Genomic DNA, 24709 nt, shown 5'->3' with positions numbered 1-24709 from the left:
CAGCAATACACATCGAAGGAAAATTGCTTTTAAAAACTGAATAACTAGATTCTATGAATGGATAAGGAGCTGGCCTATTGTTTAAATTTCCTGACCAAACATTACATATTGCCTTATGTCTAACCCAGCTAAATTAATCAATATTCAACCTGCCTACTATGTTTTGTAGTATGCTGATTATTCTACTTTACACACCATCAGTTGCACTAGACTAGGTATGACTGTAAAACTATTGGTAAATCTAAGTGTATGTCCATGTATATAATCATTTACTGGAAGAGACAAGAAACACGTAACAGGGTCAGGAAAACAACAAGGATGTTACTTAGTGAGTCCATATACACACCTTAACTAATGTCATTCTCATATACTAGAATTTGTGAAGTTACTGCTGAATAAAACTTGCCAGCTTTGCTACATAAATATATTAGCATGCCTGTATTGTCAAAAATGCAGACAGTTTTATGAACGACTAGCAGAGATATCTGGCATTGCCTGTGTTACATGCAATTGAAGAATTAGACTTTTCTGTTATATTTTCTGTAATGAACTGGAATGCCTATGATTCAAATTTCATCAAAATTGCAAATGAAGGTTCTTTCCCTCTGTACACACCCTAAAAAATTGTAATCATAGCACATGTATCCCATACTACTGATTTTTATGCGCAGATTCCAAAAGTCCAGCCTTATAGAACCTGTTAAAAGGATTTTGCTCCTGAAAAATGGAGGTCATGGAGCTCTAAAATGTGGGAGTTAAGGCCCCAATTGGGGGTGGGTGTCTTAATGTCAACCAGAGAAGTTGAATTGTTGAGAATCTTTTTAACTTGGGTCTTATATCTATTGTTTGAATTTCTTTGAAATAGGAAATATATGTATTTTCACTGAGTTTGTAAAAGAGAGCAAAGCTACATGAAACCAAAAGATGAATGATCGCAATAAGCAGTCAGCTACGGTACCCTAGTTGTTACTACTCCCAATGTAGGATTCCTCACAATACAGGTGACAGGCAAAGCTGTAAGATGCATTACAGATCTAGCAATTGGAAGGGCATGACCCAACTCAAATAAACATTAACAACTGTGTGACGTGAGGGCTAAGGAGAAATGAAAGTGTCACCTCTGGAGTTTGCAAATGACTACGTATTGATACGTAACTGAACAGAATAAATTAAAAATCTGTAAATGTCTTTGAATAGCCAGTCACTCATCTGGGAAGGCCTTGAAATCAATGTTACCATCAGGGGACTATGTGTGACCCAGTGATAATGAAAAGACTCAAAGGAGATCTGCAATCAAATAACTTTACTCAACACGTTGCAACTGAATCAGTGGAGGCAAAGATGCCTCTCATTTACTTGACAATTTATGCACCACATTGCAGAAATTACAATCTAAGTATATCTCAAAGTAAACTCTTACACTGTTGTACAATTGAATTACAAATAACGCTCATCTTTTATGCTCGTGTGACCCTATAGCTTCCAAGTGTACAACTGCATTCATCTTTGCTTAGATAAAATGATTAAATTGTGGGTGTTAAATCCCCATGAAGGGGTCTTTCTAACTTCTAAGAAGATGAAATTTTATAAATATTATTTCATTTGTGTCTAATATCTATGGTTAAAATTTCATCAACAGCAATAATATATGAATTGTCATGGGGGTTATGGCCCTTATGCATAGAATATAATTTCCAAATTCGTTCCATTCAGTACTTTTGACCTAGTTTTGGATCATAAAAGAAATGACTAAAATTTGGGAGTAAAAACCCCCATTAGGGTGTCTTAGAAACCTCACGAGAAGTGGAAACTTTGAGAATACTTCTTGATGTGTGAATCCCTAAAACTTGAGAACTGCACAACCAATTTTGATATCATAAATACATATATATATATGTGCAATTTTGATATCATAAATACATATATATATGTGGCTTCCGTGCAGGTGGCACGTAAAATGCACCAATCCGACCGTGGCCGATGCCAGCCTCGTCTGGCACCAGTGCAAGTGGCACGTAAAAAGCACCCACTACACTCACGGAGTGGTTGGCGTTAGGAAGGGCATCTAGCTGTAGAAACATTGCCAGATAAGACCGGAGCCTGGTGCAGCCTTCTGGCTTCCCAGATCCCCGGTCGAACCGTCCAACCCATGCTAGCATGGAGAACGGACGTTAAACGATGATGATGATGATATATATATATATATATATATATATATCTGTGTGTGTGTGTGTATATATATGTATGTATATATATATATATATATATATATATATTATATATATATATATATATATATATGGTGGGATATGTGTGTTTGTGATTGTGGATGTGTGCATGTTTATTTGCATTTCTGAGAAAGCTGAAATTGGTGTTCTCAATAATGATGCTTTTTTTTTTCATTCTTAGGATTTAATATCAAAATGTTATTCATAAAATAAATCTGTGTCCTTGTTCTTCAAAGATATCAATATCTTAACAAAAAAGGAACATGAAAGCAATAACAGTTAACTCCACCAGCTTTTACAACTAGTTTAAACAAATTACATGGTAAAAATGCTAATTTTAGATTAAAAAATAATTACTTACCTTTTCCTAGATTCTAAAATTAGTCCACATATACTATAGTAATCAGCAGCAAAAGACCCTACTAATTCCTGTAACAAGAGATAATAAATTTATAGCACAAATACAAACACAACTGATTTGTTTCTAAGATTAACATGAGAAGATGAATTAACAATAAATATTTAAACCAACTCATTCTGAGAAACTACTTCCAAATTTCCCTATGATTTCTTAGAAAACTTTTGAGTTCTAAAATATGTGAATAACAAGTAATAATAAAAGACTTACTAAAAAAAGAAAAAAAACCCAAAAGATAACATTTTCAGATATCTGAAGAAGAAAGAAATGATCCTTGATAAAGGAAATAAAATAGCTACAAAACATTCAGAAATATCTTTTAGGATATTGTTTAATAACTGAATTATGCAAGAGTGCCTTGATATATCCCCCATAAAAAATGCAATTATAGTTGTAAAATACTACTTTACATCTTCACAACATTTATATGGCTATGGGATAAATAAGAGAAGAATTAAAATGACAGATAGCAACAAAGTATATATATATATATAAATAAACACCCCACACACAACCCCCATCTCAAAAAATTTGAAGCGGATATGATTAATTTAATTAAAAACATTAAATTATCCAAATATAAATCCCCCTTTCAAAAAAAAATCTCACACATGATAAAATGAATCACTGCATCCCCCAAATTACATGACTTCTCAGATAAAACAGGAAATACGTACCCATTACCATTGAGGAATACAATAAATTCATAAAGAAGAAACTCAACAAATCCTACAAGCTGGCTTCAACAGCTGCCCTAAATGACATCAACACTAAACACTGGAAACTTATGAAGAAATTACAAGTGGATGACCGAACCAAACCATACTGCCCTACACCTCCATGCTTCAACCTCAAGGATCACAAGAAGGACTTTATTACCAAACCTTCAATACGCCTAATATGCCCCACTAAATCCGACCTAGGAAGGGTAAGCAAAAATATTTTAGACAAAATAATACCAATTGTCAAGGAGAAATTAAACGTCAACTATAGTCCCATACAGGACACAAGAATTATGCACTATATATCATGGTCACATAAGAGTATGTTTTGCAATGGGGACACTCTTCATATATAAGTTGTGATTGCAAATGAATTAGTATTACATGAAGGGATTTTTTTTCATTCTTTACTAGAAAAGCAAATGTGGTTTTATTGTTTAAGGAAATTTGGTAAAGTGTGAAGCAACATGACTAAAAGGATTATCTCCAATTATGTCTTGGCAAGCTCAAAGACATTAGGGTAAAGTACATTGATACTTAGAAGCTATAGAAAAAGGAAAGTTTTGATCTAATAGCCTACATACAAAAAAAACATCATAATAATGATCTCAACACTAATTTACTTTGTACTGAAAATAGTGGATAGTGAAAATACCACATTATTTGAGGAATATTATGCAACTATTCCAGAAGAATACCTTATATAATATTCTGCTAATTTTTAAGGTAATTCTGACCTGTTTTTCAAAAATGTTACTGATAACAGTTACAGATTCATTTTACATTCACATTATTTCTATTTATATGCAAAAAAAAAAAAAAAGATGGGAGAATTTTTTTGTAAAAACAAAATTGACACTAACTGTTTTGTCTTCTTTGAATAACCAACCACTTTTCATGCGATGGAAAGTAATATTTTTAGTTGACATCTGAGTGACAACAATGTCATTGCTCATAAGGAGGTCCACTTCATCTTCAAGATCAGTATCTGTTTCCTATAAAACAAAAATTGAAAAATGATATTAAAGTTTCCAAAAAGTCTTATTATTATATTCAGGTATAATATGTACTTGTGTGTAACATGCATCCATAATTATTTGTAACAGAATCCTAGAAAGAATATCTACTGTATAATACACACTAGCTTTAGTAATATGGACTTTAGTATTTGAGGAGAAAAGGTGTTAAGCTAATTTATCATAATACAGATTGAATTGAGCAAAAATATTCACACTAAATGAAGCAAAAATCAGATTTTAAAGAAACCTTTGAACTTCACCAATGTAGGTCATAAAAGTGCTCCTACTGTAAAGTCAAATTGTATAAATCACATGATCATTTTTGCATTTGAGTTGCAAGATTTTTTATGTGAATTTGTGTGTTGAAACAAATCTTGTGTCTGGGAAGGGTTATTATGCTAGTAAAAATTAAAATAAACACATGTAGCAGTTCAATGCCACTTCTTTATTTGACCAACTAACTATTCAATGGTTTGTTCAATGCATTAATTGAACAATCAATTGGTTGTCAGTTTTCTCTGTCACAGTCCTTTCATTACTATTCACAACCTCATCAATGACATGTCCTCACTCTTCAAGGTCTGCTTCGAGTTTGTCTAAGAACTAGTCATGTCTCTCTGTGTGTGTGTGTGTGCATGTGTGCATGTGCTTGTATGTAGCTGTGTGAGTTTACTTATGTGTGTTTGTGGTGTAGTCATTTTTCTTTTGAATAGGTAATCATTTGTGTGTATGTTTGAGTGTTTTCATGCACGCATGCATTGTGTAGTGTAGCCAATTGTCTGTTTGAATAGATATGTGTCTGTAAGTTTGCATGCATGTTTCTGCATATGTGCATGCATGTGCTTGAGCATGTTTGTCTGTGTGTATGTGTATTTTCATGTGTGTATACTTGTGCTTAGACGTGTATGGTTGTGTACTGGAACTGTTCATAATTACATGTTTTTATCTTTATGGATTTCTGTGTATCCTGCTGTCATTGTAATACTATATATATACTTAGTTACACCAAAACATACTCTCCTACTCACAGGGATATATACATGCCCATATTGTGCAAGTGTTGCATGGGTAGTTGCAGTGGTGTTGTGGTTCTATTATTTACTATGTATATTGTTATTTAGTGCTGGTGTTGTGTCATTTATGAGAACAGATCCGTCAATCTGTGTTAACCCTTTAGCATTTAAACCGGCTATATCCGGCCAAAAGTATTCTGCCTGTTTTATGCTCAAACTGGCCAGATCTGGTCTCTCACACCAACCCTACAATATCGTTTTAAAAATTAACAGCTACCTCATCAAAATCTCATAGCTACAAGATAAAGCATGATTAGTTCAAAACAATGTGGATGCAAAAGCATTAATTGGCAGAATAATGCGAACACTAAAGGGTTAATGATGAATCCCTCAAGTGTTTAGACAAGATTTCAATACTAATTTGATTCAACATGCTGCTATATTGATCTCTAGCATGTTGGTAGAGTATTGACAACTGTTTCCTGTCTTTATATTTCCATCAGTGTTTATTTAGCCTCTCAGCTAAGCTCTTAGATGTCTCCCCAATGTATGCCACACTCCAGTTCCTGCCATCACCCTTGATGCATTTCATTTGGTAGACTACATACTAGGTTTAAAAGTAAAAAAATTGCAGTTCCTATCAGTACATGATAGGGGTATGTCTTACATAACTGTGATTTGATAAATGTCCCTGATTTTTCTACATCTTTACTGTTGAGTTTAGCTTCTTTCATAACCTTCCTAAACCTGCAGGCTAACTTCCCGTATGGCACAGCCTCTACAAACATTACCCCTTGAAATAACTCTGTGTTATATTATGTGTTTATTCTGTTTGCTTTATCACTAATTCTCTATATTCTGTTTTTATAATTGTGTTGGTAACTAGGGCAGGTTCCACTGGTGCCCTTACTTATGATGTCATCTAGCTTCTTCCTGGAACCCCAGTACACTCTGACTCTATTTCTATGAGTGTAACCAGACAACTGCATGCAGTGTATAAACTCTTGCATGTGTCTCTTTATTTCACAGGGTTTTCACAAGAAGTAGGAGTGTTCATTAGCCTAACTAAATCTGCTATAAGTATGTTTATCTTATTGTGTGGTGAAACCGAGTTCTTATGAGTAACATATTTGGATGCTATGAGTTTCATATAAAAGGAATAGAGGGGTTGAATCTTGTTTGTAGTCTCTAACCAAAGTTCAAGTACAGAGAGTAATATTGTCAGGGAGCTTAGTGGGGGTGATCTACTGTTACCTTGATATGCAGGTGGATGGAATTTTTGAATGAGAAGTATGAGTATGATAGTGAGGTACTACTTTAGTAGACCTGAGAGAGAGAGAGAGAGAGAGAGAGAGAGAAAGAGAGAGAGAGAGAGAGAGTCACATATTAAAATTAAGCTTCAGCAAAGAAAGCAGCTTGTTGATGAGGAATAGTTGCTGAGACATTGAAGGAATTAAGCTATGTAAGTCATATGGTTACTTGCTTAATTAATTAAAAGAGTCAAAGAAAGTGCTTTTGTTGTTCTTTATCTTCAAGTCAGCTTTGAAGGCATCCAAGCCATCACGTTCTCATCTGAGATTACATTAGCTAATGTGTCCTGGTGAGTGCTAAGGAAAATATGTAGGCAAATGACTTGAAAGAACTCTGCAAGTTATATATCATAGTGCAGCAAGATTAGAATTGGCAGTGAATTTACAGAGGAATTTTCTATACAAGCTCACCAATGTTGTTTTCTCATCTGCTTTCTATCAATAGAGTTCTTGAGGCTATTTCACAACAGTTTAAGAAATTGAGAACTTGTATATATTAGTGACCTTATGTGATGCGAATGGAGAAAGAGTACTAGATGTATAAGCAAGTGTTGCTGCTGGTGATACATTGTACAACTAGACTAGTAGAAGTCTGCATTGGCAATAATCAGTTCAGTAAAAGCTAAAATTAAGTTGTTAGTTTTTTTTTCTTCTAGGTTTCGATTGGAAATAAGAGACTGTGGCTATAACCTTCACAGGTTCTCCAAAGATTTAAACTTGAAATCATTGATGTTCAGCTTAAATAAATGCAAGTCAACACCTGTGGACAAAGCATGGGCAGAAAAGGAAATCCAGTATGTTGATAACCTGAGATGGATGTAGTGAGCATCATGTAAGTGCACTGCCTGGGAAAGCACCATAGAATGGGTGACAAGAGAACTGGTATGCAACTAGCTACCTCTGAGAAACAGAAATTGTTATAATTGCAGAATAAGAAGCAGAGTAAGCAGATGATGATTTTGTGGATTAGAGACTGAAGTGTGCTAGTAACAGATTTCTTACCAATCAATCAATCAAATGGCTTTCTTTTAGATGTGGTTTGAGAAGTTTCTGTGCAGTGGCATGTTAACCAACTTAATATCTTCAAAATTATGAAGTTACTTATAAACTATGGTACTCACTTTCACTGAAATAATTTCAAATATTTGCAACTTAATGTCATCTTGTTTCCTTTTCTCTTAAGCCTTCATAAAACTTTGAGGGAGTTTAAAACTGTAATAAAGTAGCAGTTTTAATTATTCTAGGTGCCATCTGCCTGTTTTCATGTGCCCACCCCCATTTTGAAGATAATATGGAATTTTACAAGAGATATGGTTGCAACACTGAACAGGTAGAATGGCAAATTAGAGATACCTTTGGTAATAAGATTAAAATATTAGTTGAAGTTAGAAACTTTTAAGGCCAGACAGTTCAGAAATAAGTTCAATGTTTAAAACAGAATAAGCATACACTATTCACAATTGTTTGCTTAAAAGAGATCCTAATAGACTGTTGACACAACTACTCTTGTTGAAAATTAGAAAATGTGCAACCAACATACCATGGGTTGCTTTCAAGGAAAATAAGCAACAATTACACATGAAGTGCAGGAAAAAAAAAAGAAGAATATCAAAATATTCTGCTCCATATGTGCAATATGAATTTTCGCAAAAGGCTGACCGTAATTTATTTATGAAAATAGCTTTTAAAGATTTACAAGATTTAATACTGACCATGAATCCAAAGTATGCAAAACAGAACGATAGATACGAAATGCAAATAGATATGTTAGAAGAGACACAGCAAAAAGGTAACTTAAGAAAAACTCAGCCAGAAAGTTAGTTTTGAAAATGAAATAAATGTTGTTGCTTTGTATAGTGTTTTCAATATCACCAAATTTACATTCAGTTAGATTAGTCGAGAAGAAAAGCTTATGTCCATCTCTGGTACAGGCCTTCCAAGGCCAGTGACATTGATGTGGTTACCATTTCTCTTGAACAAATGAAAGACAACAATTGCAGAGAAAGGTCAGGACGTTGTGGAGATAAGGGAAAGTAGATCATTGATGTAATAATAGGAGGTAGAATGTAGGAAACAAAATCAAGGCTTGGGGGTGCATCAAAGTTAACAGAGTATGGGTCAAAGAAAGTTCTATAAGCACATCCTGCAATTTCCTGTGCAATTTGAGCAGTCACCTATCCAAGAAATGAGAGATAAATGGATCCCATAAGCAAATAGTTTTATCAAGAGATCCAAATCCTGGGCACGGTTGAATGCTTAGCTGATGTTGAATGTAATAATAATATTGCTTTCAATAAATTTCTGTAGAACAGGGGCCAATTGAATAGTGGTATAAGAAAGTATATCTTCAGTAGATCTGGCTGTAGAAATGAGGGAACCAATTCAAGGTGCTGAGGAAGATTGTTATTGATGGCTGTCTCTATTACCTTTAAATTACTGGAAGTGAGTACAATAGGAAGATGGTCAGCAGATTCAGTGAGGTTGCTTTTCTTGGAAAAGAGAACCAATGAAGCCATCATCATCATCATCATCATTTAATGTCCATTTTACATGCTGGTCAGAAAGCTGTATCAGGCTCTGGTGTCTGCTTTGGCATGGTTTCTATGGCTGGATGCCCTTCTTAATGCCAACCTCAGAGTGCACTGGGTGCTGTTTATGTAGCACCAACATAGGTGCTTTTTATGTGGCATCAGAACAGGTGCTCAGGTGCTTTTTACATGGCAGCACCACCAGAGAGGTTGCCAAATAACTTGACAAAGACCTGAGAGAGGGAGTGGAACTGAGGGAAGTGGCTGTGTGCTAGGTGAGGGACAGATATAGTTGTCTTACTATAGATACCTGGCTACCCCAGTAGGACAAGGAAGGAGGAAGGGGAGAGAGAGATAGAGAGACAGTCAGAATGAGAGAAATAGATGGGGTGGGAAATGCAGTGGGACCTACCCACAGAAAACAATGGAGGGGGAAGTATAAGTAGTATAGAGGGGATAGAGAGGATGTTCCATAAGAGTGTGAGGGAAGATGTTTAGAGATGAAGACATGACTGTAGTAGGTGATGGTGGCAGAGATGGGAGTATGGTAGATATGCGAGGACATTTGAGAGTGTATGGATAAGCACATGGGGGAGAGTGGAGGGGGCTGCAGCATGAGTGTTGAAATGGGGATGCTGGGAAGATGGGTTGTGCGGGAGTTTTAACAGAGGACAGATTGTGTGTATGCATGAGAGGATGGCATGGCTGTAAAGGACATGCCTGTATTTGTGGAATGCCATGGTTTTATTTAGTTTGATGTGTCTTCTCAAGCACAGCAAATTGCCAGAAGTCTCAGTCCCATATCATCTCAGAGAGGTTCAACAACTGAAGATTATTTCGCATCACTTCATTCAATTTCTTCCTGGGTCTACCCATCTCACATGTTCCCTTCACAATTAGAGATCGGCATTTCTTTATGCACCACATCCATATGCACCACATAACCATACCAGTGCAGTCTTCTCTCTTGCACCCAACATCTGATGCCTCTTATACCCAATTTTCTCTTAAATCATTTACACTCTGCTGTACATGTATACTGACATTACCCATCAAGGGTGGCATGCTGGCTTCGTTTCTTTTAAGCTTTCGCATAGCTGTTTGTACACAGGCATCAGGCTCTTTGCCAAAGGTAGTAGCTTTCTGAACTTTGCCCAGCTCACTCTAATATAGCAACTACACTTTTAGACTATTCTCTTCCACTGCTAACTTGGTTACCCAAAGAATGGAACCTATCTGCCACTTCTAAAGATACCCTGGATATTTGAGGAAGTCTACCTCCTGTACATTTTTAGTGTTTATTGTACCTACACATCAGTCACACACAAAGACTACTTTCTCTGTTAATCTTCCAGTGATACTACTGCACCTCTTATGTGTCCATAGCTTGTACTGGGCACATCATATGGAATTTCTACTTACACTATTTCTAAATATTGAACAGGACCATCTTCTTGAAGGGATTAGTAATTTGTCTGTTTTCCTAGTTAGTAGGACTTTGGTCTTAGCTAGATTAACTCTAAGGCCCTTAGTATAATTCTATATATATATATATATATATATATATAGAGAGAGAGAGAGAGATTGAAAACTTTGATGAGGATAAGAGCTATTTCAAGAGTGCACTATTTGAGTGCAATGGTAGGAACATCTTGCATGATTGTTGGGTTTGTTGATTTGAAGCTACTAGAGGTGCTTTCATGTTGGGCATGTATGTGTATGAGGGAGTACCCAAAAGAAACTGGAATTTTGCAATATTATTTTATTCACTTAGTTTTACATGCTTATACTTTTATTGCCTTTAAAGTATTCTCCATTTGAAACAATCATCAGTCCAGATGCATTTTCCACTGTTTGAAACAGTCCTTGAACCCTTGCGAAGTGATGCCTTTTAACACCTCCCTCATTTTTTTCTTCATCTCTTCCACATCTGCAAAACATTTACCTTAAAGGACTTTTTGTGGAAGAGCAAAAAAAAGTTGCAAGGAGCAAGATCAGGTGAAAAATGAGGGTGGGTAAACAGGGTCATGCCATTTTTGGTCAAAAACTGTCTCACATTCAAGGCAGTGTATGAAGGTGCATTGTTGTGATGAAACCACAACTCTCCACTTTGCCACTGGTTGAGGCATTTTCATCTCACCATGTCTCACAAACACTGCAGAACTACCAAGTAAACTGCCTGGTTAACAGTTTGTCCAGAAGGAACAAATACTATGTGGACAATTCCTTTTGCATCGATAAAACAAATCAGCATTGTCTTGACATTAGACTTCACTTGATGCACTTTTGGGGGGCATGGTAACATTGAATGCTTCCATTGACTTGATTACTGCTTTGTTTCCAGGTCATAACCATAGCATCAGCTTTTGTCACCAGTGATGACCTTCAAAAAAACAAAAAAGGTTCAGATCAGTGTCCAACTGTTCTTTCAGTCATGACTGCTTTTGATATTCCATGAGTAAGTGAGGCACAAATTTTGCTGCAACTCTTTTAATATGCTATTCCTTGCCCAAAATTCATTGGCAGGAGCTCCAGGACATATCAACAAGTTCATCAATTGTTTGGCGATGGTCCTCCAAGATCAGTTCATGAATTTTCATATTTTCATTTGTTCAGGAAGTCAACAGTCACTCTAAACAAACAACAAGTAACCATTCATAAACTTGTGTTTTGCTCATGGCAGCATTCTTGTAAGCTGTTTGAAGCATGAGAACTGTTTCAGCTGCTGTTTTACCCAGCACAAAACAGAACTTCATGGAAGCATGCTGTTCCTTCATTTCAGCCATTGCAAAAATTGATGAACAGGAGAGAAGCACTGCAAAACCAAGATGCACCACATGGCAGTATGACTTGACACAATGCCAGCAGTCAGCAGACTGATGCCTGAGAGTCACGTCATGTGACATCTAGCAGCAGAAGCCTGAAATACAATGGGCTTGTTCCACAGAGAATGTTTTTGGTTACTTTAGGGAACCCCCTTTGTACATGTAGTGAGTGTGGTAGAGAAGGAAGGTATAATTTTACAGATCTATGCATAAAGTGCAGAGTGGATTTGAATGCAAATGTGGTGACAATGGTGTTTGGTGCAGCCCTGTAGTTCATCAGATTCTGTCAAACTATCCAACCCATGCCTGCATGGAACATGGGCATTAAATGATGATACTGGAGCTGCTACTGCTGCTGAATCTGTGTGTAGGAATGCCATTAGATTGTTGATCATGTTTTACCTCACAATTTGGTCACTAATAGCAGGGTACCTAATATTCTTTTACATTTTTTTTTACTGTTAATTGCATTTAATACACTCAAATTGCATTTGTGCAACTATATATGTGAATAATCAAAAACTAAAAGAGAAGGTCATTTTAAGGACTTACAGCGAAGCTATAGCGGGAAGCATGTTGAAGTAGTTTCAGAAAATACATTCTCAAACTGTGACAGAAAAATACTCTCTCAATATTAAAAATAAGGTTGCCAAAAGCACAGAGTAAACTTGAAAATTTTAATCAATGGAGCAAAGTATGATACATTGCAAGTAAAATGTGAACAGAAAATAACAGACTAAGTAAAAATAGGTTCAGGAACCAACAAAAGAATATAGAATGTAGTTCAGGAGTGGGGAAGGGCTGGGTAATTTCATTAAAATGTGAGAGGAGAGTGACAGATGGTTAGAGATTGGGCTAGAAGTGGATGTAGCGAGTGGTAAAAAAGGGTGAAGGTGTGGTTGGTGTTAAATATAAGTTTGAAAGGAGAGATGAGAGAGACTGAAGTGACTCAGGAAGGTGGTGTGGGAAACAACAGTATCATATATCTGCAGATAGATCAGAAAGTAGAGCAATGATGTGCATGGTTTGAGTGGAGTGGTGGGTGGAAGGGTGATGAAATATGGCAGAGATGGGAGTCAGAAGTACGTGGTGGTGCTTATAGTGAATGGGGTGACAAAGATAGGGGAAGCATTGATAGCAGTTGTGAGAGGGTGTTGAGAAAAATAGCAGGTGGGAGAGGTGTTAAAGATGAGGTATAGTGAACCTAAAGTGTAACTCAGAGGAGAGAGAGAGAGAGAGAGATTACTGAAAGCAAAGAAAGGGAATGATCATGAAATGTAATATGAACAGGGATGACATTGTGAGGCAACTGGTAGTATCAAAGATGGGTGGATAAAGTATGTACTGATTCTGCTCTCAAATGATTGCAGCAGTTGAGTAGTACCATAGTTAGAAGAGAGATAGAGGGATGGCCGTTAGGAAGATATGGGGAAATGTTTGAGAGGGAAAAGAGGGTGTGGGACCAGCATATACAAGAACGAGCATCATTCTTTTAGGACCTCACTCTTGCTATCACAGATCTTCTTAAGCACAGCAAATTGATAATCATCTGGGTCTTCAGACATCTCCTCTGTGAGGCTCAACATCTTGAGATCAGGCTTCACTACTTCATTTTCCTGGTTTGCTCTTTTCCACAAGTTCCACCCACTGTAAACAATTGGCTTATACAGCTGTCTTATCCATATACATCTTGTGACCAAACCCAGAGCAGTCTTCTCTCTCTACATCTGTATTCTCTATATGCTTATTTTTTTTCTGTCTACACACTTGCATTTTGCTGTACATACACAATGATTCTATACATCCAATGAACCATACTAGCTCCATTCCTCTTTGTCCTCTACATTCAGAGATCACCTATCACTATCATGTAGCATGACTGTTCATTCACTTGCATCATACAGTCTACCTTTGACTCTGAGACAAAGAGGGAGAGAGAGAAGGAGAGAGAGAGAGAGAGAGAGAGGAGAGAGAGAGAGAGAGAGAGAGAGAGAGAGAGAGAGAGAGAGCGCTTTTGTTGCCAACAGAGGTAATAGCTCTGAACTTTCTCTACCTTATTCTTATTCTGGCAATTAAACTTCAGAATATCCTCTGCTACTGCTAATTAGGTCACCTTAGGTAATAAAAACAATTTACTACCTCTAAGGAGCTTCCTGAGCATTTGAAATTATATGCACACACTTACATACACATAATAGAAATGTCAAAAAACCTACTAATATCAGTTTCAAATTTTGGCACAAGGCCAGTAATTTTAGGGGAAGAGTAATTCAATTATGCTGACTTCGGGGCTCAATTGGAACCTATTTTATGTTTAGTTACAATCAAGGCACTCTAAATTTAATCTGTTAGGTGGGAGGGTGGACTTAATTTTTGGAGCAAAATATACTGTCATGTGATACTAATGTATGAATGTAGCAGGAAAGGTACAAATGATTCTAAACTTAATAACATATTCATTTTCTACAACACTTGAACGAAAACATTCAGGGCATTGACTGTTTGGTACTGTCACAAGACATGTTCACTCAACTGTGTCAGCCTTGTCTTATGATGCCAAACATTGTCACTTGATATTGACACACAGACATGGCGGGGGAACCTACAAAAATTTCCTAGATCAGTCATGTGATTATCTTCTACCAATCAAGCCATATCCAAAACATAACACTTATTTTAGCCATGTACTCTCTATAAAAACAGGACAAGCTTCAAACACTAGTCAGAAGCAAGACAGCTGTGGTATAACCCATGTCTTTCTATCTCAACTTTTGAAAATCAGTCTAAACTGTGAAACTAGTTACATCTTTAAATATAATAAAAAAAATTTAAACTATTCTCAGTGCATGTTCAACTTCTATTTTTTTCCTATATTTCTACCCATGTAGAAAAAATAGCTTTGTTTTCTCTCTCTCTTTCTATATGTGTGTGTGTGTGTGTGTGTATATATATATATATATATATATAGACAATCTACAAAAAATCCAAATTATCTTCAATCATTTCATAAAATGACACAGTTTTTTTTATATCAATGCAATAAAAAAAAATTATGGTTATATTTTCTCAGTAATGAGGTAAAATGCATGGGGTATTTACTGACCTCATTGCGTATCCACTGGAAGCTTTTGGCTTTGTTATCCATGACTAGAAGTGGTTTTGACAAATGTTGATTCCCATTAAACAAAAATGTGATGTCACCACGCTCCCAATTCATACCATTAAAATCAACTAAAGTAGTATCCAATCTGAAAATGAACAAAAATAATTAACAAATATGTTTTTAGTTGTATATATATATATATGTATGTATATATGTGTGTGTCTTTGTCTGTGTGTCTGTGTTTGTCCCCCCCACCAACTTCGCTTGACAACCGATGCTGGTGTGTTTACGTCCCTGTAACTTAGCGGTTTGGCAAAAGAGACCGATAGAATAGGTACTAGGCTTATAAAGAATAAGTCCTGGGGTCAATTTGCTCGACTAAAGGTGGTGCTCCAGCATGGCCACAGTCACATGACTGAAACAAGTAAAAAAGTAAAAGAGTCTCAAATTTGGGAGAAGAGTAGAATCAAGTTATGTTGATCTTAGTGCTTCACTGATATTCATTTTAGCAGTTCAGTGGGGAAAATATCAAGCCATTTACTACAAGACAGAAATAAGAGAATAAAGTAGTTTGTGTAATAATTCCTAATCATCCTGCCAATAATTTAATAATCACAAAGAATAAATCTTATCCTACGAGACAAGTGATGAAAGCATTTAGGTAAATATCATTTCCAACAAATGTTTACAAAATACACTGCTAAAAAGGTAATAACATAAACTAAACGAGAACAAAAGAAAATTGAAAATGACAGTAGTTTCAGCTACATATATGTGTGCAATAACTATAATTCATAATAATTTAGCTCAATATACAAAATAAACAGAACAGCCTACACCACTGAATACTGTAATGTAAGTTACGTAATGCTTTCTTTATACCTCAATTGCCCTTAAACATGAATTGTGAACAGTAAATGAATATTTTGATTATAGGAAACAAAACTATTAGCTGTAAATTGCAAGTTTGCACTAAACTCACAAGTGGTGTATTGCAGTACAAAAGGCCACATGATCAAAGTTGTAAAAGTGCCTCCCAGGATGATCCAGAATTATTTTGAGGAGGGATCCAGAATGCAGATAAGCAACACATCCATGATTCAATGTAGTTACATGAGTTATGGAGTGAATGCAAACATACATTCCCAAACTTATGATGTCAACAGGGAAACTTTTCTGACAATTGTTGTAAAACTGCCAAATGAGAAATCATCTGGGGGAGATTTGATAGTGGTACAGAAAGCTCACACTCTACAGGGCAGCCCTTGTTAACCAGTTCAAAAGAGAAGCGAACAATGAGAATGATGTGGGAGTTGCATGTACAACATTAGTAGCTATAAACTAAGAGATTTATGTAGCCAAAAAATTACAGATTAACAGTGTGCTTGAATGTTATGTAGAAATCAGACATAGATTGCTTGAATTCATTCCTCCAAATTCCAGTTGCTATAGTCAATGCCATTAAGAGGTGACAACAAGGTCCACAAAGCTACCAATAAGAAATGAAGCCAGTACTATAATCACTAAGGGAATATTTCAGGATGACAGTTTATCTGAAAGGCTTTTTGTCCTAGCAGTGAACCTTTTGTCAGTCCAGTTAAGGAAATATAAGGGCTACATGACAGGATCTGCCAAATATCAGCAAGATTAATGTCACTCACACCTTTTTTGTTGATGACCTGTACTTGTTTTGTAGATCATTTTATAGATCAACGTCTATTATAACAGCTTACAATAAGTTGAACCGTTTTCAAACTTCAAATTCACTCCATGCTTTTTAAATGTTTCCATATTTTGTAATTTGTGTGTAAATGATGCTAACCCTGATGTGTTGATAAATACTGTTCGCTGTTCTTTATGGCTGAAATCTGTATTTTTGGTTTCATATTTCATTGCTAGAAATTTTTGTAAATGTGAACTTCCTTATAAGCAACATTCTTTGTGGAATGTTTATCATTTGGTATATATATGTTTAATCTTGGAAATTCTGTGGACACTCTAGAGAAGGCAACATATTTTTGTTCATGTGTGAATATGGGCTTTGGTAAATATAAAGCTATTTTTTCAAATGTTTGTCCTTGCCATTGTTAATTTAACTTTTAACTCTTCACTTACTGAAGAAAGGGCAACTCTTAGAATAAATAGCTTCTTGAATAACTAAACATGTACCGTTACACAGTAAAGGCACATGGCTTAGTGGTTAGGGTATTCAGCTCACGATCAGTTTCAAGTTTCCCTCACCATCAGTAAATCTGTTATTATACTTAAACTCACTTTAAACTAATAATCTTAATTTACATTATATAAGTATATAAAAAGGAAAAGAAAAATTAACAAGAACTCAGGTATTTCTGTTTAAATTTTATTCATTTTACCCAGGCTACCCTATCTATTGTGTGAAAGATATTCCTTCATATAGAACAAATATCAACACTGCGTCAAATCAAATCCCATTTAAATTATATCTCTTGTAAATTAGTGTGTTTATATCAGTAAAAGGGAAAATTTTACTGTAACTTCTATCCTATTTTATTACTTTTGTTATATGTGAAAATAGGAAAATGGTAAAATTAAATCATTAAAAATATGTTTACCTTATATAGGCACCCTTTTTACGAATTTGACAGATATCTGATGGTAGAATTCTTGACACCAATGGCACTGAAAATATAAAAAATATGGCAATATTAAACAAGAAACTTATTACTTTTTCATTTGTTACTCTAGTGTTGGTGCTAATCCACCTAGATTAACAAAGTACACACACTAATTCCTTACCAGCAGCTAAGCCATCATATTTCAAAGCAACAAGATTTAAAGATAGATAATGGCTAAATAAAAAAGTATTTGTCTTGATTATTTATAAAAAGAAGTCAAATTCAGCAACTTAATCCTTGAATTCACTGGAAATTAGAAATATGTGCTCTAAAACCTGACTAGATTGGATTTTAGAGTTTGTAATGTCTACCAATTTCTGTAACAACCTTCTTGTTCTTATCACTGGTTCTGCCATCACAATTATACTAGGTATCATGAATTTTTGAAAATATTTGAATAGAATTTCTACTGTATTTTTTTATGGAGGGCATCCAAAAACAAACATTTTTACACCTCATTCGTGAAATTTGGATGAATATTTTAGGAAATATGACATTTTGAATGGTCAGCGAATTGGTCAAAATTGGCCTAAATAAATAACCAGCCATATTTGTGATGTCATATCTTTGAAACTGAGGTGATAATCATCTTCAAATTACACAAATTAATAATATCCATGGCATAGCAGTTGCCTTCTTTTTTCAGGTTCTTGAAGCTAAAACTCAATTTTTGGGGGCAAATTTTTAAATATTTAAAGAAACAATCAATTTCACAGTGTTTTAGACCTAGCTAAATTCAAATGTACAAGCTACATGAAGTTGAGTTTTGGCACATTTGTAGTAGGTATAGAACTAAATAAATCATGAAATTTTGGGACATGATAGCATTTCAATAAGATTCTAAATGACTATTAAAAATGGCTATAAATGGCAAAGTTTCTGATCAGAATGCTCACATAAGTTGGATTTTCTCCATTTTTTCCCCACCATGACCTTAGAAATGATGTGGGAAAGCTTTTTACGAAAAAAATTTTTTGAAAATTTATGATGCTTTTCCCCCCCTTCAAGCACCACTTTTGGACTGATTTTGGCCAATTTCTTTTATGCACAATGTATTTAAAAACAATGGGAGAAGCTTTTTTGATGGAAAAAAAAAAGGAAAATATTTTCAAATGTAAAGGTGTGTGATTTAAGGGAGATTCAGCTGTTGTTTCTAGTACATCCCACAACCAACTTTCTCAGAATTACATGTAGACCTAGATTAAAAAACAAATAAAATCTGAAAGTTAATTCCTTGCTTTAACATCAAAGTATAAATTAAATTGCTGTAACTTACAGCAAACTCATTAGTAGGAGAGAGAGAAAAACAAAAAACAACCCAAGACGACTATGTCAACACTACTACAAATTAATCCAACTGTATTCAAAATTGGAAGCAAAAAAGCATCACATTGGATTTAATAGTCTACAAAACAATATTTATTGCTGAAATTTGACCAATATTTCTCAAAGAAATTTACATGCACAAGAATATCCACTAGCTAAAATTCAGATGGTACTCTCCACATGTTAAAACAGCAAGAGTGGTTAAACAGTTTGGACTGTAAAAGACTTATGTAGCTCAATTTAGTACTCAATGTTTGCTTGATCATTTTCATGTCAAAGTCCTTTTTTTCCACAGAAAATTATATATCATTTGAAAGTTCTGGATGTTAACTATATTTTCATATAGTTTTGATCAAAATCCAACACTTATATAATGTCAAGGTTCCTCAATCACCCTGGTATTTCCACCTATTCACAGAAATATATGTTTACTTAATAATTAGTTTGTCCATTTATTGAAATCCTGGCTCAAACTTGATATTTGAAGTCTTGGATTCATGTTCTGTTTGATCTCTCACTGTGCAGGAATACTCAGTTTGACAGGTAGTGTCAGTATATCACCCTCTTTAGTGATTTTGTGCTTTTTTGTCACATCATAGCCAGATTTGGCAATGACCATATAGAATTTGCGAGAAGTTTTTCTTCCTTATGATATAAAAACCTTCAAGAAAATATCTTCTTTTCTAAGTGAAAATTAATGAGAAAATTTTCACTTTTATATTTCATAATGATTATCTGACCTACTTCCATTGATTTTTATATCAAAATGAAACAAAACAGTCATTTTCATGACTGTATGGTTTTCAACACAAATTGAGTTACAACACTCCAGTGCACTGATCTACAATGAAGGCTATCAGTCAGCAGTAAAAGGAGAAAAAACGAAAACAGGACAAACTTTGTAAATGGGTGGAAATACCAGGGTGACTGAAGGAGTTAGATTTTGATCAAAACTATATGAGAAGTTCACATCCAGATCTTTCAAATGAGGTATAATTTTCTACTCTTTTACTCATTTCAGCCATGTGGCTGCGGTCATGCTAGAGCAGGATAAAAATGTACTTTGACATGAAAACGATCAAACAGAATGTTGTTCATGATGTGACACCCTCTCTAGTGCTGGTGACATAAAATGCACCCAGTACACTCTGTAGTGGTTGGTGTTAGGAAGGTCATCCAACTTTAGAAGCTATGCCAAAAAATGGAAAGCACAAACAAGATATGGTTCCAACCTGTCTAAGTGGACAATAACTCTGAATAACAACTGACTTGGACTGTGATAACACACTCAACCCAAGTCAGTACAGAAAACAAACATGAAAGGATAACTGAAGAAACTTTAGATGGTACCGTGGCTTATCTAATAATGGCTATTCTAAAAACAATATCACTTACTCCTTGAATTTCAATAGCACCAATTTTTTCCCAGCTCTCTCATTATTTTTGTTTCTTTGTCACATTTCTTTTTGTGTATGATTTTCATCATCATCGTTTAACGTCCGTTCTCCATGCTAGCATGGGTTGGACGGTTCGACCGGGGATCTGGGAAGCCTGAAGGCTGCACCAGGCTCCAGTCTTATCTGGCAATGTTTCTACAGCTGGATGCCCTTCCTAACGCCAACCACTCCATGAGTGTAGTGGGTGCTTTTTACGTGCCACCCGCACAGGTGCCAGATAAGGCTGGCAACCAGGTTGTTGTTAAATACTCTGAATTTCTTAAAATTTTGCATAAGGATTGTTGGATTTATCTATCAAACATGAGGATTTACCTGGGATTTATATTCTACATACATTTACTAGTGTAGCAAGCAAGTCGTAAACGGTGGTAATATGACGTAATGGTCATGTTTCCCAAACAAGTATAATTGTTAGTTTCCCATTGGTTAAAATTACTGCCCATATTTGAATTCTAAACTTTTGTCAAAGAGAAATCTTTCATGAAATACAGTTCTTAGAATTCAGGTATGAGCAGTTATAAAAACCCTGATTTTGGGGAAATTAATCAGTGTTTGTTGGTTGTCAATAGACTCCATGACACTCACCCTAGTGTGCGTTGGTTGTCACTCATCTCCACAACACGCACTCCTTTGAGATATTAGCTATTCTTATGCCATACTCTTTTATTCTTTTACTTGTTTCAGTCATCTGACTGCGGCCATGCTGGAGCACCACCTTTTAGTTGAGCAAATTGACCCCAGGACTTATTCTCTGTAAGCCTAGTACTTCTGCTAAGTTATGGGGATGTAAACACACCAGCATCGGTTGTCAAGTGGTGTTAGGACAAACACAAACACACACATACACAGACATATATACGATGGGCTTCTTTCAGTTTCCGTCTACCAAATCTACTCACAAGGCTTTGGTCGGCTTGAGGCTATAGTAGAAGACACTTTCCCAAGGTGCCACGCAGTGAGATTGAACCCGGTACCATGTGGTTGGTAAGTAAGCTACTTTCCACACAGCCACTCCTGTGCCTATTACTTAAATCCAACAAGACTTATTTGAATTGTTGTGTAAACTCTAGTAGTTTAGTATGAAAGAATTAGCTAGTATGAATTTCATGTTGTAACTCTCTACGACAAATTGCTTTACTTCTAAATGTACTATAAATATTAAATGTACATAAATAAATTAATGTAGTAAATATTTTCTCTTTCTTCACTTTTTTCAACCTGTTAATGAAATTTATTTCTGCAATCATGAAACTGTTTTTATAGCGGTGAAAAAGAACACGAACTAATGTACATTCAACATGTCCGTTTTAGCATCTTGACGTATATGTTTTCACTACGGCGTTTATGTAGCTTGAGTTAAGATTTATCTATAGTGATAATACTTATAATTAAATTATAAGTGACAGGTTTATCAATATAGATTCTTACTCAAGAAATAAAATACATTTATTATCTATTCCAAATCAAAACTATACAAATAAGATAAAACACCATTATAAAAGTGGTACCCAATCACCATTATAAAAGTGGCGACCCCGACGTGATAAATCATCATCATCATCGTTTAGCGTCCATTTTCCGTGCTAGCATGGGTTGGACGGTTCGACCGGGGTCTGGGAAGCCAGGAGGCTGCACCAGGCTCCAGTCTGATTTGGCAGTGTTTCTACAGCTTGATGCCCTTCCTAACGCCAACCACTCTGTGAGTGTAGTGGGTGTTTTTTACGTGCCACTGGCACAGAAGCCAGTCAAGGCAGCGCTGGCATCGGCCACGTTCGGATGGTGCTTTTTACGTGCCACCAGCACAGAAAATTTTAAATAGAAAATAGATGATAGTTTCATTACATAAAATTTTATTAATGGAAATATTTGATATTAAAAGTTGAAGGAAAAAATAATACTGAAGAAATAAACAATAATAGTTGTAAGAAGTTTTAACAGCACTTTCTAACAAACTAAATTTATACTTCATAGCTGTTGAAAGCATTATTTCACTAAGGGAAAAATTTTCTTCTTGAAAATTTTAATATATTTGAATGGAAGAAAATATTAAAGAGTTTGAAATCTCTTATTTCAATACAGGATATATGCAAGCTTCTATGACAGTTTTGCCCCCTGCTTGGATGGGAGATACCATTATCTGGTTTGCTCAATTAGAAGCAAGTTTTGCAGTAAACAGAATAACAACTGAGACAAAAATATAACATTATGTTAAGTAACTTACCACCACCTCTGAGCAATGAAATTAGAGACTTATTAATAGATCCAACTGAACCATTTTCGTATTCTTCCGTAAAGGAAGAGATACTAAAGAGGACTTCCAATTCAAAGCAAAAAGAATTTGCTAAACTGTTCAATAACAAAGAACTAGGTGACAGAAAACCTACTCAGCTCCTTTGTAGAATGAAAGAACTTCTCAGAAATCAACAGATAGAAGAATCTTATCTTAAAGAAGTTTTCTTTGGCAAGTTACCTCATAGCACTCAAACTCTACTTTCAGCAGTGAAAGAACAAAACTCTCTCAAACAATTAGCAGATCTAGCAGATGGTATTTTGGAATTACCATCTAGAGGGTCTGTAAATGCCTTGCCATCCATTTCTTCAGAATTATAGTTGATGAAACAAACTTATGAAAAACAATTTAAATTATTAACAGACAAAATTGAAAGTCTTCAACTTAGAAGAGATAAGCATTCTTATAACAGAAATAATGCAAGATGGCATAGATGATCGAAAAGTCCCAAGACAAATGCTAGAAAAATGAAGCTATAACTTTAAAAGATGAAGAATTAAAGGCCTTTCAAAGCATAAAAGAAAAACTGTGTGAAGCAACACTCTTATACCATCTGGTTCCTGAAGCAAAATTATCATTGGTAGTTTATGCTTCTGATGTTGGAATCAGTGGAGTTTTACAACAGTTTCATTGTGGTTCTTGGCAATCATTATCCTTCTTTTCAAAAGAATTCAAGGCACCAGAAATGAAATACAGTGTTTCGGCAGAGAATTGTTGGCAGTTTACTTGTCAATTAAATACTTCAGATATCTTCTTGAAGGTAGGTCATTTACATTATTTACTGACCATAAACCATTGACACATGCACTAAAAAATTCTTCTGAAAAATATTATCCCAGAGAAATTAGATACCTTGATTATATTTCACAGTATACTGTTGATATATGGTATATCAAGGGTGTTGAAAATTCTGCAGCTAATGCACTTTCTCGAATGAATGTTGATGCATTAAGTTCATTAAGCACTATCAATTTAGAAGAAATGTCTAAAGATCAAACTACTGATAAAGAATTTTCTTTATATAAAAATTCCAGTTCTACTTCTTTGAAATTTAAATTATTGCCGGTTCATTCTTATAAATCACATATTTGGTGTGATATTTCTACAGGATTTTCTAGACCATTTGTGCCTGAAAAGTTTGTTTTTTCTACTTTACATAAATTATCTCACCCTGGTATTGGAGCTTCATTAAAATTAATATCGAATCGATTTGTTTGGCCTGGTATGAATAAGGATAGTCGTTCTTGGGTTAAATCTTGTATACAGTGCCAAAGAGCAAAAGTGAATCGTCATATTAAAGCACCATTAGGTATTTTTGCAAATCCTGATGCCAGATTACAACACATTCATATTCACATAGTTGGACCATTGCCTCCTGTGGAAGGTAATAGTTATTTGTTGACATGCATGGATCGTTTTTCATGATGGCCAGAAGCTTATCCAATCAAAGACAAATCTGTGGTAACTATAGCAAGAATTTTATTTACCAATTGGATGTCCAGATTCAACATACCCAACACATTGATGACAGATCATGGAAGACAATTTGAGTCTACACTTTTCACAGAATTCAACAAATTGTTGGGAATTCATAGAATTTGTACAACTTCCTATCATCCACAATCTAACAGCATGATAGAAAGGTTTCATAGGCAGTTGAAATCTTCAATAAGAACTTATTCTGATTCTAACAGTTGGTTAGAAGCCTTACCAGTGACATTGTTAGGAATCAGGAGTGCTGTTACAGAAAGTTTGAAATATTCTGCTGAACTTCTGTATGGAACAACATTAATTCTACCTGGTGAAATGTTTG

At 35.2% G+C, this 24709-nt stretch overlaps 1 protein-coding gene across 1 annotated transcript in view; it reads right to left on the bottom strand.

Annotated features, from left to right (window-relative positions):
- The window catches only part of LOC115215743 (ankyrin repeat domain-containing protein 13C-A), a 61518-nt gene that overhangs the window by 11190 nt on the left and 25619 nt on the right, over positions 1-24709 (bottom strand). Inside the window, exons 5-8 of the mRNA XM_029785036.2 lie at positions 17761-17827; positions 15167-15311; positions 4232-4363; positions 2590-2657 (exon numbers count right to left, since the gene is read on the bottom strand). Coding sequence (XP_029640896.1) covers positions 2590-2657; positions 4232-4363; positions 15167-15311; positions 17761-17827 — 412 coding nt within the window. The remainder of the gene's footprint in view (positions 1-2589; positions 2658-4231; positions 4364-15166; positions 15312-17760; positions 17828-24709) is intronic.

The sequence above is a fragment of the Octopus sinensis genome, linkage group LG9 (assembly GCF_006345805.1).
Source record: "Octopus sinensis linkage group LG9, ASM634580v1, whole genome shotgun sequence".
Taxonomy (NCBI): Eukaryota; Metazoa; Mollusca; class Cephalopoda; order Octopoda; family Octopodidae; genus Octopus; species Octopus sinensis.
This window is presented reverse-complemented; position numbering and strand designations above follow the sequence as displayed.